Source organism: Saimiri boliviensis, chromosome 5 (assembly GCF_048565385.1).
Source record: "Saimiri boliviensis isolate mSaiBol1 chromosome 5, mSaiBol1.pri, whole genome shotgun sequence".
Taxonomy (NCBI): Eukaryota; Metazoa; Chordata; class Mammalia; order Primates; family Cebidae; genus Saimiri; species Saimiri boliviensis.
The window spans coordinates 66577314-66595901 of record NC_133453.1 but is presented as its reverse complement, the minus strand read 5'-3'; the positions used below and the strand labels follow the sequence as shown (position 1 = coordinate 66595901).

The 18588-nt window shown below is 37.2% G+C and overlaps 1 protein-coding gene across 4 annotated transcripts in view; it reads left to right on the top strand.

Moving 5' to 3' along the window:
• Window positions 1-18588, top strand: part of MAP3K20 (mitogen-activated protein kinase kinase kinase 20) — a 197048-nt gene that overhangs the window by 110405 nt on the left and 68055 nt on the right. For all 4 annotated transcript variants that reach the window (XM_039469825.2, XM_003921859.4, XM_074399461.1 and 1 more), the window contains exons 5-8: window positions 3016-3081; window positions 6952-6980; window positions 7092-7229; window positions 14096-14182. In XM_039469825.2, the coding sequence (XP_039325759.1) occupies window positions 3016-3081; window positions 6952-6980; window positions 7092-7229; window positions 14096-14182 (320 nt within the window). The remainder of the gene's footprint in view (window positions 1-3015; window positions 3082-6951; window positions 6981-7091; window positions 7230-14095; window positions 14183-18588) is intronic.

The window sequence follows — 18588 nt, the reverse complement described above, 5'->3', positions numbered from 1 at the left end:
ACTGGGCTGAGTGCAGTGGCTCACACCTATAATCCCAGCACTTGGAGAGGCTGAGGCGGGTCTATCACTTCAGGCTAGGAGTTTGAGATCAGCTTGGCAAACATGGCAAAACGCCATCTCTACTAAAAATACAAAATTAGCTGGGTGTGGTGATGCACTACTCACCTGTAGTCCTAGCTACTCGGGAGGCTGAGGCACAAGAATCACTCAAACCCCAGAGGTTTGCAGTGAGCCAGCATCAAGCCACTGCACTCCACCCAGAGTGAGACCTGGTCTAGGTAAAAAAAAAAAAAAAAAAAAAAAAAAAAATAAGTAGCAAACTGGAACAAGAGTTAAAAATAGGGAAGGAGAGGCTGGACGTGATGGCTCACACCTGTAATCCCAGCACTTTGGGAGGCTGAGGCAGGTGGATCACCTGAGGTTGGGAGTTCGAGACCAGCCTAACCAACATGGAGAAACCCTGTCTCTACTAAAACTACAAAATTAGCCTGACATGGTGGTACATGCCTGTAATCCCAGCTACTCGGGAGGCTAAGGCAGGAGAATCTCTTGAACCTGGGAGGCAGAGGTTTCGGTGAGCCAAGATCATGCCATTGCACTCCAGCCTGGGCAACGAAACTTTGTCTCAAACAATGAAAAAAAAAAAAAAAAAAAGAAAAATAGGGAAGGAGAGAATGGGAATGGACCCCTTGATGGTATCCAAAACTACAGATTAATAAAATCCCTTTTGCCTGTCTGGCTAACGTGTTTGACCTCAGGTGAGAAGAGTGAGGCAGAGAAGAGGCTTGTGTGTTTATGGACACAAGTAGTACTTAACATTTAAAAAATCCTTTAAGATGGCCCATAAAAAAAAAATCAGTGCTTTAGGAATGACTTCAGCTTTCTCTGATAAAGCTGTGTTTAGAGTTTAGAATTTAAGAGATTAAGTAGTAAGGCTTGATTTTTGTTGATTCTGTTTCAAATTCAGCTATGTGCCTTTCAGTGTGACCTATGATTAAAGCCACTGGAGCAATGATATGTTGAGAAATCAAAGAATGAATAGTTCATTTTAAATAAGGGTTGATTTGTGCATTTTCAAATAGGCATTGCTCAGCATCATTGCTGTTGAGACAATATCTCCTCAAAGCTAAAAAGATTCTCTTCTTTTTAGATGTGAGGATAAATGGAGGATGGACCAGCAAGTATATTTGAAATTGCTGCAAGTCAATCAGCAATGATTAAAAGGAACAATTAAAGCAGATAAACTCCAATCCAATCTCAAAATGGTCACCATTCATTCCAATTTTCCCCAAAAGTCTTCTCAGTTACACCTGTCAACTTTTTTTTTTTTTAAGGAAACCCTGAATGTACACCTGATGAAAGTATTTTTCAGCATTCTTAATTGTTTGCAATAAAAATAAGGCAGGATTATAACTGATTCTACAAAAACATTAAATAGAATTTTGTGTGAGTGTGATGACTATTGTTTATGTGTATGAAATATTATTTAAATGTATACTATGCATTGTACACAAATACTTTATGGTACTTTTTTCTTATGATAATCTGCCATGAGGAAGAAAAATACCTATATTTAGAGCTTTTGTATGAGTCTTGTTTTTGAAATATTTACTTACCAGCAGGTGTAGAAACTATGTCTCTCTACCTGTAATAGTAATTATTCAGATTCTACCTGAAAAATTAAGGAATTTGATTCTAAAGCGAGAGAGCAGTAACTATGAAATCTAGTTAAATGAATTATTAAATGCCACCCAAGCTGTAGCTATTGAATTTTTGCAGTTTAAGGGATGTAGAACTTCATATCAGAAGAAATTTTCTTTATCCCAGTTACATCTTATTTAAGATCACATAAATTACTAATACTTGTGTTAACTTGACTCTTTTCAGTGATATCATTGTATGGCAAGAGTTTAAATTTTTTTATTTTCTTTGTGCTTTCACGATCCTTCAATACATAATAATTAAAATAGAATAAGAGATTTAGAAATTAACCTCTATAAAATTAAAATGTTCTATATACTTTAAAAAGCCAAAGCCTCTTATTAATTATTTTCAATGCATTGTTCATTTTAAAAAGAAGCCTGTTTGATTTGGAGGTGGGGGTGGGAGCTATTTCTGCCATTATTTAGAAAAGACAACTTGAGAAATGAAGAGAATATATTTTAGTAGGAAATTATCCTTTTTTTCCCTAAAGGGGTAGACAATGCATAAATACAGAAAGAGTCAAAAACTATAAAGGTGGTAACCGTAAAATATGTATTTTAAAGTATAATTTTTGATTCAAATTAATAAAGCCCTATAAAGTTTATGTACACCCAGTTTACCGAAGTAATTTGATTACGCCCTAAATGTGATGGAAAGAATTTTGGAGTATGCTGAAATACAGATTATCTCAAAGATCTGTCCTTGTAAAAAGAATGAAATAGTTTGTAACTATTGTACACTTTTTTTATCTGAAGATCATAAAATACTTCACCAGCTCTAACTCATCAGTCCTCCCAGTTCTCCCCACCGCTCCCCCACATCCACTCCCAGGCTTGTGGGAACGGGTACTAAGAAAATAAGCCAAGCTGCAGCTGGGTAACCGTAGACATCCAGAACTTTGGTAACTGGACATCAGAATCTGCAGCTAGGTAACTGCAAACGTCCAGATGAACACTGCAAATCCTACTCAGAACTTTGGCAGATTTAGAAGGCTGTTGGTAGTGGAATACCTTAGCCATTACTGTGCTAGTTTCATGCAGACTGCAAAAAATTAAGGTGTCCTTATTAGGTATTGTAAGAAGTTAGCTTTACCCAGTCAAATTCCAACCTCTATGAGATTAAAGCTTATACATTAGACTTCACATATTCATGTTACTAATGTAGACATATTCTGTTTTCATTTTTTCCATCATGGAAGAGTAAGACATGTGAATTAGTTTCTGCTCCTGAGTTCTTTGAAAAAATATGAAAGGTAATACTGACATAATGTTGAAAATATTAATAGGCTTTTATTTCTTCTCGTGTGAAAAGGAATGCACTATTTACATATGGAGGCTCCTGTCAAGGTGATTCACAGAGACCTCAAGTCAAGAAATGGTAATGTATTTATATTTTTACCTATTTTATTACAAATTACATATACATGTATGTAGAAATGAACACCACGCCTTTACATATCTTTTGTAACCTACTATTGGACTCACTGCTTATACTATGGAAGTCTTTCTACTGTCAATAAATAACAAAAATCTTATTATTTGAAGAAGCTGCATAGTATTTCATGTATTTCACTGTGTAAATATGGCCCAGAATGTGGACATTTGAACTGTTTACAGTTTTTCTCTGATAAGAAATGTTGGGCTTGATAACATTTCAGCTAAATGTTTCAAGATATCCCTAATAATTTCCCTAGAATCATTTTCTAAAAGAAATACTGCTGTATCAAAGTGTGCAGTCATATATTTTTAGTCTTCTATTTTTAGGTGGCTTTGTACACTATCAATTTTGAATTTTGTTCTTGTTGCATCTGAATTGCATGGTGTGAATTGTTTATGCCAGTCTTGTCTGAGTTACCTGGAATAGTGCCCAAAATGAGCCACATGTTTGGAAGTTTGGAAAGTAAAGCCTCTCTTTTTCTTCTTTCTCTTCTTCTGTACTTTCTGAAGCTGATTTATGGCCCTGTATTTTATAATTTGGAGGGGGGGGGGTGAGCATTTTAAAATAACTGGCAGGATTAGACATTACCTTCAAGTAGGAGTTGTAACAGAATGCTTCTTCCATTACATCACTTCAGAGTCATCTGAGAAAGGCAGTAGGGTTATTTAGCTATCCAGAACTAGCTAAAGTAAACATCAGAATTTGCTACTTTTTTGAATACCCCGCTATCAATTAATTATTTACATGCTTTCTAAATGGTCCTTCTCAGTAAGGAGGAAGATGACTGTTTTTAGGAGATCTTCAATTAAAATGAGTATGTGCTAATAGTGTGATCCTTAGAACGGGTAGTGATGGCAAGTAGTGGAAGAGGACCAGGGAATCAATCAATGAGGTACCATTGCACATACCCCAGGACAGTGAGAGGTGTGTGCGCACGTGTGTTTAGCTGGGGGGGGAGGGGGTATGGGGGTTGGGGAGGGAAGTTATTGGCCCCTGCTACTCATCAGTAGTCCAGGTTGGACCACCAATTTAACCCTGTCTGATTGTCCTTTCCTCTTCTAGTCATCACTTATCCTTTGGTTCTTCTTAGACATAAGCTTCCTGGAACTAAGCACTTTTAATATATGGTCAGCTAACAGGATGTCATTAGGAAATAATCTAGACTAGTAAATATCAGTTCTATGAATTGGTAAGTTTTCAGTTCATGCTCAGAATTTCAATTTAAATGTTATTTGACTTCATTATATGTTAAATCTTCCACAAAAGAGGAATGATTAACTAAATTATGGATTTATCCATGCTATCATTACGAAGGCTGTATAACAATGGAGAATGTCCCCATTTTAAAAAACTTACAGTTATATGTATTTACAGTTATATGTTACTAAATAGGAACACACATATACTCATATTGAAAGAATATAGACCTAACTTATAGCAATTCTTTTTCCCTTGGAAAGATAACCAGACTTTCACTTTCTATGTTACGTATTTTTATAATGGCAGTTTTTCTAATGAGCACTCATGAATCTTATGAGAAAGCTGAATATGAAATTTAGTAATATTTACATTTTCTATTTGCAGAAGTTTATAGCTTATTACTTATAGTATCACATTTACCCTGAGGCTATTTTCATATATTTGATCATACAAAGATCATTTTTCCTCCTTAGTAAAATCATCAGTAACTAGTAAGTATTGATCATCTGTCATGTTCAAAGCACGCATGGCTTACAAAAGAAACAGCTGAAACAGTTCTTCAGAACTTTATCCTCAGACTCATCTCCTCTTATGCTCTGATTCTTGCACTCCCATAAAAGCCCCATTTACAGCCAGGCGCGGTGGCTCCAGCATTTTGGGAGGCCAAGGCGAGAGGATCATGAGGTCAGGAGATGAAGACCATTCTGGCCAACATGATGAAACCTCATCTCTACTAAAATATAAAAAATTAGCTGGACATGGTGGTACACGCCTGTAGTCCCAGTTACTGAGGAGGCTGAGGCCAGGGAAATTGCTCGACCCCAGGAGGTGGAGGTTGCAGTGAGTCAAGCTTGTGCCACTGCACTCCAGTTTGGCAACAGAGCAAGATTCCATCTCAAAAAAAAAAAAAAAAAAAAAAAGCCCTATTTACATATTAATAGTCCCAAACAGATCTCAACTTCAGAACTATATTTCTATCTGCTGATTAGATACATCCACATAGATATTATAAGACCTTAAAATATATTATGTCCAAATTACTCTTTTCATTTTCTCCCTACCCCCGAAAAATCATCCCTGCATTTCCTTTACTGAGTGGCAGTACCGTTTGCCCAAGCCAGAAATTAGATAAATAGTAGTTACAGAGCTCCCATTCTAACCATTAATCTGTATTGCTTCTTTATCTGATTTATCCTTGAGTTCTCTTCCTTCTCCCCCCATATTCAGCCATTCATCACTGATCCTGCATCCTAAATATTTTTTGACTCGATCAGCTTTTCTCCTGTCCTTTGCCACTGCCTTAGTACAGACATCCTCATCTCTCTCCTGGACCACAAAGTGACCCCTTGCCTCCAGGTCTATTCTTCTCTGTCATAGTCTTCCAACTGCACATTTGCTCATTTCATTCCTCGACATAAAATTGGTTCATTGGCTTTCTCTTTCTCGCAAGGGCTTTTCTTAACCTGGACCCCTGCCTTCCATACTTGCCATGCCTTTTTTGTCTGCTCTTAAGTTTTTGCATAGGCTCTCTCCTGCCTAGGAAACTACTTTCCTCCCTCAGCTCTCCGCTTTCCGGTTAGCTCCTGTATTTCTCACGTCTTAGCACAAGCATCGTTTCTTGTAGGAAGCTTCATCTGACCTCTCTAGACATAGATATCCCTGTTCTTTCATTCCGTAGTATTGTTTGTTTCTCTCATCATCAAATCCGTCCCACTTTGTTGTAGATGTTTATTTTTTTTTTTTGAGACGGAGTTTCGCTCTTGTTACCCAGGCTGGAGTGCAATGGCGCGATCTCGGCTCACCGCAACCTCCGCCTCCTGGGCTCAGGCAATTCTCCTGCCTCAGCCTCCTGAGTAGCTGGGATTACAGGCATGTGCCACCATGCCCAGCTAATTTTTTTTGTATCTTTAGTAGAGACGGGGTTTCACCATGTTGACCAGGATGGTCTCGATCTCTCGACCTCGTGATCCACTCGCCTCAGCCTCCCAAAGTGCTGGGATTACAGGCTTGAGCCACCGCGCCCGGCTGTAGATGTTTATTTAATTGTCTCTCTGATAAGACTGTAAACTCCATGAGAGCAGAGTGCCAGCCTTGCTCACAGTCCTGTTCCACAGCGTAGTACATGGCCTTACCCATAGTAGCCCCAGCAAATATTTAGTGAATGAATGAATGTATGAACAAGTGAATTAATGAATATTCTCTCCACCTTTAATAAAAATCCTCAGTTTGGAGGAAAACCTACATATAACATGAAGTAGTAAACCTAATGACTACCTCAATGTCACATTGGCAGTATACAGGCAGAACCCAGGTAAAAATTTGGTTCTCCTAACTACTACTAATTTGTGCCTTCTTTACTGAACAGTACTGTATTTGGATAAAACAAAAACCTTCAATACCTCAGAAGCCTTTTTAATCAGTATCTAACGGTTATTAAATTTTTGTTTAATGTCAGTCCCCTTCTGCAAAATCCTCAATGCTGTAAATACATTGATTTCACCTTTCATAATGCCATATTGAAGACAGAAATAGAAGTTTACGGTTTTTTCACTATAAGACAGTTCAAACAAATTAGATGATTGTCGTAATTTATCTTTTTTTCTTTTTTAGTTGTTATAGCTGCTGATGGAGTATTGAAGGTAGGACTATTTCTTTTACTTAAAAAATTGTTAATTTCCAATGTAGGTTTTTGTAACTCATGATTCTTTAGCCAATAAATAGAAAGCTGATACTGATTCCTGTTTTCTCAGATCTGTGACTTCGGTGCCTCTCGGTTCCATAACCATACAACACACATGTCCTTGGTTGGAACTTTCCCATGGATGGCTCCAGAGGTTATCCAAAGTCTCCCTGTGTCAGAAACTTGTGACACATATTCCTATGGTGTGGTGAGTTCATTTCTCATTTCTTGTTTAGTAAAGGAAATACAAAAGGCAAACAATCTAGAGAGGAGAGAGAGAGAGTTTAATATGGTTTTATTTGAGACCGTACTGCTGTTTCTGGTGGAATGCCTGTAGCAGCCGCAGCAGCAAACACTTCCTAGTTGCCAAAAGGTTTAATCATTTTTAATCATCCGAGTTATTTTGTCCTGTGTTGAGAAGAAACCAACACCACTTCCAAGAAACAAATGGAAGCTGAGATAGTGTCGGGCTGCACTTTGCCTGTGAGGATGATCTTTTGCAGGGTGGTAGTGTGACTGTAGACTGTCTCTGTAATTTCAGTGGAAATGTGGATCATTTGGAACAGGGCTTTATTGTAATAGATTGCTTAAACAGCATAAAATCACCAACAGAGCTGCCAGGTGAGTTAATCACCAGGAAACTTTTGAGTCTCAGCTATCACTGGTTCATGAATTTCTAAAAGTCCAAAAGAAAACATACTTAGCACTACCAGATGGCCTTGTCCTTGTCTGCTCCCAGTCTTAGAGTAGCAGTGACTCTCTGAAGCCTGACCCTAAGGCATTACATAAGAATCACCCCAGAGCAACATAGAGAATAGACTAATGTGGGATCGAAGTGCTCAAGGAATAGAGACCACAGGAATGAATCTGTTAAGGAGCAGAAGCTCCTGGAGGAGGAATTTGGAGATGGGCCATTTCCTGAGGAATAGGTTGGAGATGGGCCATTTCCTGAGGAATAGGTTATACCTGCCCTATCAGAGAGAAGGATGTGAGGAATGAGAGTGTTCTTTGCTGGAGGAATTCGTTTGTTGCCTTTTGTTGAGGATAAGTTTCCCCTAAAATGTTATATATTCTTTACAAAGGCTGAAACAGTTTTGGAATTCCCTATCTTTACATCTCATCCCAATTATACTGCTCTGCTATTTATACTGTTACTTCCGAAAATGGCATTTTCCTAGTAATGGGAAAAGCAGCAGCCTGTTTTGGGTCCACGTCAGCATGCCTCTTTGTCCTGGGCCTCTGTTTTTTTTACTGCAGTTGATAACCAGTGGCATGAGAGAAGAGTCACATTGTCCAGACATTGTCCTTTTTCTTTATTCAGTCTCTGGTTATTTGCTGCTGGCTTCACAGGTTTTGAACTTGTTTCAGTAATTAGCTCTTTCTAAATTATAACACATTCTATGTATACCAAATTAATAAAGATTAATTTTGTTAGCTATTGAAAAAAATCATTTCAAGGATGAAATACATGTTTTGGTTAAAGGCTAGAATTTTAAAGATCAGAAGGCAACAATAACGTCAGGCTTAATACCTGATATCAAAAAAAAAAAAAAAAGAAAAAAGAAAAACCATCAACACCTAATATCACTTGATTGTGGATGTTTCTAAAACTGAAGACTATAAACTGTCACAGACAGTGATTAAATATTTCTCATTGAAAAGAAGAAAAAACATAAGTTTCAGAGGAGACTAGCTTCTAAAACTCCTCTCCTATGCCAAACGTTACTATATTCTAACCATCATACATTCTTCTGTGGGATATTCTGAAAAATGAGGTATTTGTAGCAATTTCAGACTCTTTGTAAGATTGTTTTGTCTTGTGAAAGTGCATTCCTTCATTTATAACCAAAAACGTATTTATGGAGTCAAGCACTACGCTAACCACCACCCGAGGGTAATTTAAATTTTTCTTAGCCTGCTTGTCGGGAATGGTGTGTCTCCTTTTGTCTTGTAGAATGGGAGCAAGCAAACTTTTTTAGAAAGGACCAGATAATATGTACTTCTGGCTTTGAGGGCCGCTTAGAGTCTCTGTTGCATAGTCTTCATAGATGCCACAGTTGGTTTTTTGTTTCTTACAACCCATCAAACACGAAAAAGCCACTCTGTATTCTGCAGCAGGCCATCCTTGCATTCAGGCATCTCCGTGGAACAAGGCGGCTTGGGAAGATGAGCAGCAGAGCTTAGGAATGTGGCTCTGTTAGTCAGTGTTCCAGCTGACAGTTCAGAGTGGCTCACCAGAAGCCCACAGCTTCCGCTCCTTTCATGTGCATGTGCATAGAAATGTACATGAACATATATGTTGGTGTTACGTATATATGTATGTTGGTTATAGTTACTGTAGATGGTTACAGCTTTTAAATTGTTTGGCACACTTATATGAACTAGAAGACTTGTGAGGTTCATTTTTGCCCTTATGAGTCCACACACACAGAGCTCTTTTACTTTTAAAATTCTCCCCGTCTTTGAATTTCCTTATCTCAAAAATTTTTGACCTTAAGACACAACTAGACATAGAGTGAACTTTTGGTCTCAATATTATTTCATGTATGAAAACAAACTTTATGCTGCCTTCTTTCAAAGCCTTACAGTTGCCAGGGCTTTGGTGTGAAATGCACCCCTCTGCTTTTCCTGAGATGAAGTACAGTCTTAGTACCAGTAGCCAAGCACAAATTCCTTTTCACACATAAACTATAAAAGATGTTAAGAGGTGACTTCTGTTTGCAGAGCTTAGGATTTTTTCCTGTATCATTTTAAAAACTCTTTCATACATTCCACATTGACCCTATTTCTTAAACATAGTCTGAGTCAACCTTTCAGGAGCTGCACATTTTCAGTGTTTTTTATTAAAAACCTTTTCACTCAAATAACTATGCACCACATTTCAGTAGAAGGGCTTGAATATGTCACTTTGTAGATTAGCTTTTCTCTCTACTTGTGTACTGACCCTACGTTTGCTTGGTTTTGTTTTATTTTGGAGGGATTTAACAAACCATCCTATCGGGTAATTTACCTCACTGAAACCAAATCGAGCATTTCCAGTGTTGCTGTATATTTACACACTGGAGGTTGCTCTGCAGAACCTGTTCGCCCCATCACATGAGGTGGAATATCCATTCTGAATTCATGCTAGAGCCTTTCCTCAACTGGTGGAAACAGAAATGCCATTTCAGTGAGTCTGTTTTAAAACAGCTTCTGCTGTCTATCTTGAAGAGAGAGATTTGCTTGGAATGCTAGTTTGCCTCTCAGAGACCGGTGTCAGCAAAATTCCATTCAGAAAAGTGTACAGATGCTAATTTAATTATAAACAAGAACTCAGGATTGCATATGTCGGTGCAAAAGTAATTGAGGTTTTGCCATTTAAAAGTAATGGCAAAAACTGCAATTACTTTTGCACCACCCTAATATTTAATTCTGATCTCTTCTCATTCTATTTGTTCTAAATGAACACCACTAGTGAAAGAAAAAATACAAGGTATGCTTTCCAGCAACTTTTTGTTTAAACAATCACAGATTTTTTTTAAAAAATAAAGCATTATGTGTTCAAAGCAGACATTACAGAAAAGAGCAGGTGAGGATAGATGTTCAGGTTGGTACTATGGTAGTTTTAGAAGTTTGTGGTCCATAAACTTGGAAAATGATACCTATTTTAATTCAAAATGTGGTTATTTTGAATTTGTTGTCTTTTCAGAAACAGGTGAGTAGCCAAGACTCGTTTTCCAGTAAGAGCATTTGTTTCTATTAAATATCCCATCGTTCATTGGGAGTCAGTTCTGTTCATTGAAACCCCCTCTACACACAACAGTCACACACAGATGAATAAGACTATTTAAAAAAATTTTTTTAAATCCACTCAAAAAAATGCAATATATTTTTGCTTTTTGTTTTTCCATGTGTTTTTAGACTGCTGTAAGAATCTAGCCTCTACTACTGCTAAAACTACCAGCCCACCCCAGGTTGATAAACCAGTGTTGCTTCTTAATAAATGGCAAGATGCACGAACCTCATGCTGCCTTAAAATTAACGTGCTGTGAATGCCAGAAGTGGATTTTATGATCCTTGCTCTTAGGCCGGTAAACTTTGCTAGGCAGTCCATTGTTTCCCTCCACTTCATGAAAAATGAGATTTTTCTACCCTCTTATGAGAACTTCTCTTTGAGGACTTAACCAGAAGGAGCGTTTAGTATGTTATCCACACAAAAAAAGCAAAAAATCACTGAAAGAATAAGCCTTCTGAGAACACAAGGCCTAGCCTATCTTAAAAGAAAAAAAAACCAACAAAGCTATTCTAATGACAATGCAGAAAGGATTACCTTCTTAGAAGCTACTCAGCCAAAACCAGCCTTGAAAACAGAGTGGCTTATGAGACAGCATGGCTGCCTGCCTTGTCTGTGAGCCCTGTTCCAGAACAAGCTGGGCTCAGGTAATGGCTTTCTATTGTTTGGAAAAGAAAGGGCAGAAAAAGTACAGAGTCTTTTCCAAGTTTCTATTCTGTAAACTGAAAATAGAAATTTTCCTTGTGAGCACAGTTTAAATGTGAGGACGTCTCAATATAAAATGAGTCGGAAAATATTTTTAAGGTGAAAGATTACAATAATATTTGGCCCGAATCCTCATAACTAGTATTTTTAGGCATCATTTAGTATATTTTTAGACCTCCAAGTGAATTCCTCAACAAAGTCACTTTTGTGTGCCAAATGTCATTTTGTTTGGTGTAAACAAAAACCTGGTGTCCTATCTTATACTGCCTACTTTTTGATACATTCCTGAATCCAGGTAATTAATAAAAGGAAATCATGAGACGTGCTGATACTGGAATAAAACTAAAGACCTCATTTGGGCTTCAGGATATAGAGGCTGATGACGCCACCTAAGGCACTCTTACATCCATCAAGTATCTCCCTCAATGTAGTTGCTCTTCAGAGACACAGAGGGAGTCAAATGAAATTGGCTTATTTTTTTTTTAATTGTTCATGGCTACAGCTCTTAGAGAAATATAACTTAAATTTTATTAGATTTTGGACATTTTCCAGCAGAATATTTTGGAAGAAAGAATGACATAACTGTTTTTCTGGTGTTATCCCCCCAAACTCTTGGTTTTGCATTTCACCTCACAAAATTTGGCGTGTGCACGTGTGCACATGCGTGTATCATACCTGCAGGCCAGACTCAGAAGGTGGGAGGCACTGCTCATCTGCTCGTTTGGGGGTCTGGAGCCTCTGATTTATTGGAGGCTGACTCCTTGTTCTAATTCTGCTTAGGAATGTCACATCCATTAATTTACTTGCCCTTCATATCCTTTCTCCTCCCCAGCCCTAGCCCCCTGTGGAGCGGTAATTGCAGCCAATTGAGGGGCTCCATTTCCTGCTCAGCCCTCTGGCTGCCCGGCCTCCCTCCGGTGCGGCAGCACATCAGGGTGATTGCATACCTGTTCTGGCTCTCACCCTTCCTGTAGTACTGTGTGCACTAGGATTGTCCCCTTGTGGGATGCCCCTTACTTTCTCCTCATCACTTGTGTGACTCAAAAAGAATTATTCAGTGGCTCCTCTAAAGGAGTACCTTACACACTTGATTAAAAGCCCAAAGAGGCTTCGGTGAATTTTTTTTCTCCTGCTTGAACAGCATCTGCCAATTTCCCTGATTTTCCTGCTAATTATCTTCCTATTAGCCAGAATTCATTTACTATGTTATGGCTCAAATAAGACTGAGCACTGGCTGAGGAAATAGTGGAGATGGAGTGAGAGATTTCTAGGATTTACTTGACTCTAGAGTATATGTGCTCCATCTACATTCCCATTCAGAAATGGGCTTTTGGTTTTAGAACAAGGGAAATCTAAGTTGACACCACTGGTTCTCTTCCTGCTTCGGCCAGGATGCCCTACCTAAGACAGGGCCTGTGGCATCCTCTCTACTACTGCCACTTTCCCTTCTCTAAAATTAAAAGGGGTCAAGAGCCTGGCCTTCCGGGCGAGCCAGCAGGTTCATATTCTGGCTCTGTCACTGGATAACTGAGTGTCTTTGGGCAAGTTTATTTAACTTTGTTAATAGTTTCCTCACCCAAAAAATGAGAGTAATGTGTATCCGACAGGATTGCTGTTCATCATGGTAACCTATAAAAAGGACATCTGGAACGTAATAGGTACTCAAGAAGTGATAGTGATTGTTATTATTAGGTCTGTTATTGATAACTTAGAATTGTTTTTGCGCTTTACAGAGTATTGGTAGACTCACATTTTTGAACTCCTATTTGTATAAATAGGGAAAGTAACCAAGTGTACAACTCTCCATTCCTCAGTGTTTAAAGAGAAACCAAAATCAGCAGTGTTCTAGCATCAGTTTGCTTTCTTTGGACATTCCACTCAGGTTTAATCATCATCCTGATCTCAAGAACTGCACAAAGATGAACACACACATAAAGTCACAAACACACAGTCAGCTTGTGTGTACCTAAGTGTTCATTACATCTTAGAGTATGGTATAATAGATTATATGTATATGAAGTAGATCCCGTAGACTGACTCATTTTGAGGGAGATTTCTCCAAAACCTAAAATGTAACATGTAAAATCTAAATATTACAATTTTGCAAGTATCTACCATTGTGGGGTAGGTGGGTTAGCCAGTGATTTGGATTTGGGGCTCAGTTATTTTTGATGAGACCATTACTGAATCTTTTAAAATATTGTTGAATTTCCAGTTATCTCCTAGACAAATATATCAAATTGAAGGTAGAAAGAGTTTTAACAAAATACAAAATCTAACTTGTGAGAACATAACAATTCTAATAATTTATGAGATGACACTAAATCCGGCGCATTGGTTTCGTAGAATTTTACGTCTGGCTCTAGATGTCCTAATTTCTAAACCAGGTTTTTTTCTTTATAAAAAACAACATAAAAAGTATTTAATATATGGAAGAAGTTGTGCGCACGAGCAGATTTGTTTTGCCCAAGGTTCTACAGATGGGGTTGGTTGTGTCTGGTAATTGGATACAATTAAATGTTTGATAAAGTTTCAGTAATATGTACCCAAAAAATATAAAGTACAAGAATAAAAATTCCATTTTCTTTTTGTTCCAGGTTCTCTGGGAGATGCTAACAAGGGAGGTCCCCTTTAAAGGTTTGGAAGGATTACAAGTAGCTTGGCTTGTAGTGGAAAAAAACGAGGTAAGACTACGTTTCTCCATTCAGGTACATAGATCAGAAAACAGTATTGGGGTTTTGCAAAAGACTTTTTCATCTTCTTCAAATTGAAAGTAAGTTCACGCTTATGGAAAGATTAGCAGTAGGAGCTAACACAAAGGGTCAAAGTGATGTTATTCCTCATGAATGGACCCTTTACATCTAATTGTTGCAGCTTCACGTCGTGATGCTGTAGATCAAAAATTGTACAAGTACTGTACTAGTTTCTCAGTCTCAATTGTAAAACCTAGGGGTTTGTTCTTAGTGATGAAAGAAGCCATTGCGTCCAAGGTAGGGGAACAGTTTAACTCCATCTCCTGCGTTTAGGACATCTTTTTTACTGGCCGGGAGTTGATATATCTGTAAGAGACCTTCAGCTACTTCAACTTACCTCTCCCAGCAGGAGTCACTATAGTACAAGAAACTGTCGCTTAGATGAGAATTTCAAAAATAAAAGAAGAAAAAATAGTTTCAAAAAAGGGAAAAATTACAGTTTTGCCACCTACGTTGAACACTACATTGAAGATGAGCTCCTCACTGGAATTGGCGAGGCAGTGGCATAACTGTTCGCTTCTTCATGCAGAGCCTTTCCATTTCAAAAGAACTTCAGTGGCGTAAACACCGTTTGTGCTGTGTCCCCAGCCTCGCTTCTCTTCTTCCCACAAATTGAGGCTTTCAGTTAGTTGGACCTATGAGCCTACATCAGAGAACATGGTACATTCATATCAAAGAGAGCAACTACATTTTGAAAGGTTTAAAATTGTGACTGAAACGCACAGCCATGGAAATTCTCAGCATAAGGATGAAGCATCCAATATCAAGGTATTATGAGAACTTAGATCATGTAATGGAAGCAAGCAGTTGTCTTTGCAATGCAAAACAACTTTATTTCACAAAACTTCTTCATTTCCAAATCTTATCTGTGCTCTCCACAAAGGGTAAGACTGCAACCTTAGAAAAAAATAATTTGCAAAAAGGTGAATATATTTTAAAAATCTCTTTTTAATGCTCTGAAAGAGTTAGATTGATCTGCTTCCCAGGTGAGTGCAGGAACAAACTAGATCAATCAAAAAGCTGCTATTGACTAGGAGAAACCAAGTTTTCGTCTTTTAGATCACATAATCCGGAGTTACCATATAATTTGTCCTCCTGATTGATTGGGAGAGGATGCAATGTTGATGATAGCTGAAATTGATGGGAAAGAGCTGCCAATTTAAGAAATGAAAAGGAGTTATATGCAAGAATGTGCCTTACTCATTGTTTCACAGTAGCTGCTCTGTTTTAATTAAAAGGGATAGTAATCCTTCATGTGCTATTAAATAAGATCTTACACACAGGATAACTGATAGCGTCATGACATGAGGACACACTTATTTCTGTTCTATTTCTTGTGCCAGTGAGATCATCAGAGATCTGGTTCTGGGTTTACAAATGAAAGCGAAGAAAATTACGGGCCTTGTGTTGGCTCTGGAACCAAAACATTCAGTGTAATCTTTTCCTGCTGCACTATTCCAAGATAAACTAGGAGAAAAGTTGTTGTGTTTTTTTTTTTTTAAAAAAAAAAAAAAGCTAACTAGACCCTCCAAATGGATAAGACAGAATAATTAATATATTAAAATAATAATTTGTCTAAAGGGTGCCAGAATAGATATAAATTGAAAGCACTTTTTAAAACATTGGAGTATCTGTGAAGGATTTTTTAAAACTGAAGAAAGCTGAAGAAAAAAGTGAATTTAGAAGCTGCCTGGATAGTTGACTTGAGGATTGGAAATCTCCCATGAATAACCTTCAGAACCTCTTCAACTTTGTGCATAAGGAAGCAATCTTCTTTCTCTCTGGAGATCCCAGAAAGTAGAGTTTACTATTTTATTCATGATACATTCTGATAATCAGCTAATAACTGAAGAAGACTACACAAATACCTCCCACACTGTATTCATTAAATATCATAGTAAGTTGAAAAAAGTCTACATGGTAAAATACATTTTTTCAACTTTCTAATGAACTTCAGTAAAATTGGGCCTTACAAGGATATTTATCTGCTATTCTCATTCTGTACAATATTTATTTTTCAAAAATATGGAAATTAAGTTTCAGTGTAATTTTCAATATCATCATTCAAGAAGGAATCCTCATATCACCTCACAAATGGAGGTATCCATTTCCAAAATAAATTCTGTTGACACAGCAATAATTTCCAAGGATTTATTCATTTCATAACAAAATTGAGACTTTGACTTAAATAAATATAATTTACAAAATCCCTTCAACTTCTAATTCTTTTACTATTGAATATTTTGGGTTATGGGTTGGAAAGAGAAAGTCAGATTTTTAACAGGCCTCATTTAAATAAAGAATGACATGTTTAAGTGTTCAGGGAGACATTTTAAATGTTATCTAATTATCTGTAAAATCTATATCCAAGCATTATGGTTGTCTTTAACTTTTTATTTTGAAATAATTATAGACTCTCAGGAGTTTGCAAAAATATTACAAAGAATCAAAAAATTAGCTGGGTGTGGTTGTGCATACCTGTGTTCCCAGCTACTGGGGTGGCTGAGGTTGTGCATACCTGTGTTCCCAGCTACTGGGGTGGCTGAGGCAGGAGGATCCCTTGAGTTCAAGAGGTCAAGGCTGCCACCATTATCGCACCGCTGCACTCCAGCCTGGGTGGCAGAGTGACACCCTGACTCAAAAAAGTTTTAATTTTTAATAGAAATGGGGTTTCTCCATATTGGAGAGGCTGGTCTTGAACTCCTGACCTCAAATGATCCACCCACCTTGACCTCCCAAAGTGCTGGGATTAAAGGCACCAGCCACTGCGCCTAGTCAAAAAAGTTTTAATTAACAAAAACTAAAGTAGTTTGTGTTCTCTTCCCCCAGCTTCCCTCACTGGTGACATCTTACATGTCGATAGTATACTGTCGAGACCAGGGAACTGAGACTGGCACATTACTCTTACCCAGACAATGGGCCTTATTCATTTTCAACATTTAAGATTACTTTTTGCATCTATAGAAAAATCAATACTTTCTAAAAATTATATTTGAAGATCTTTGCTTCTAGTCCCTTAATAACGAAATAAGACATTTAAGTGATCATTTTTCTAATATTAAATCCTATTAAAACTAGATTCATAAAGCACTGCTAAACTTTGCAGGGTAAACAGTGAACCTTTACAGAAGGCATGAAATTAAGAGGGCATTACTAATAAATGTTCCAAATGTAACAGATAGGTATATTTGCTTTTATCATTTCCATGGAAGTCAATCAGTAGTCATTCAGAATGCTCTGGAGCATAATTTCTATTTTTATAAATACTTAAATTCTTACATATAATGTGTTTGAATTTGACTAACATAGAAATCTTCATAAAACTTAATCCACTGCTCTTGACTAGCCTTTAGAAAAAGATAAAAACTTGACTTAAAAAAATGTTTACATCTTATGTAGAAAGTGGTGCAGAAATGAAGATGGTCTTTAAAAAATGTCATGCCTGAGTTGGTGATTGGGAAATATTTTAATTTGAAACTTTTATTTAAAAATATTTAAGTATGATTGCAAACCTGGTGCTAAGATCTGGCTATTTCAGAAATGTTTTAATGTATTAGGAATGCCCACAGTTATGTAATCAGGACTTAAATACTTTGGATTCTGTTTTAAAGTACTTAATTATGCACCAAAATCATCCATTACATAAAGTGTCTGAGTCTAGATTAAACTGATATTTGACCACGTCCGATTATTTAAAATAATCGTGTCTCCTTGTATAAGGAATTCCATGTGGCATCTAAGCAGTTTTTCAGTAAGGAAAGATCACAGAAATCATCCTCCATATTCAGCCAGCTCACATTCAGTTTTCAGGAAAATGCTGAGACAAAGTTGTATTGAAAAATGTTACCCTCAATGAAAACTCATTATTTTTAGTTACAGAGTACATTCAAGTGCATAATTGCAATTGTAGTCTGTTTTTATTAGTCCTCACCTCCCAACCATTTTATATTTTAAAAAGTAAACACCTGAATTTTTCTTGCCTTCATCGAAAGGTCTGCACTTTACATTACAGTAAAATAATAGTACAGTTTAATATATCTCATTCTATTCTGTGAAATCAGGAGCCTAGAAGTTTAATAGTGCTTGGCAGGGCCTTTAGTTTGGAGAGAGTTTTGTTTTTCAACTTTGTTTTGTTTTGATTTTAGGATTATCTGTAATTCCAGATACAAGTTGTCAGTTTTCTTGTCAAGGCAACTATGTTTCTAGTTTCACACATAGCCTCCCCCAAATCCAGCTAAGTTCAGTTTTCAGTTTGTTATTTGCAAAACTTCTTTGGCAAACAAAACGGGAATAAGTCTTAATACTTCTTAGTACAGCAGTTCTCAACTCCATCACAC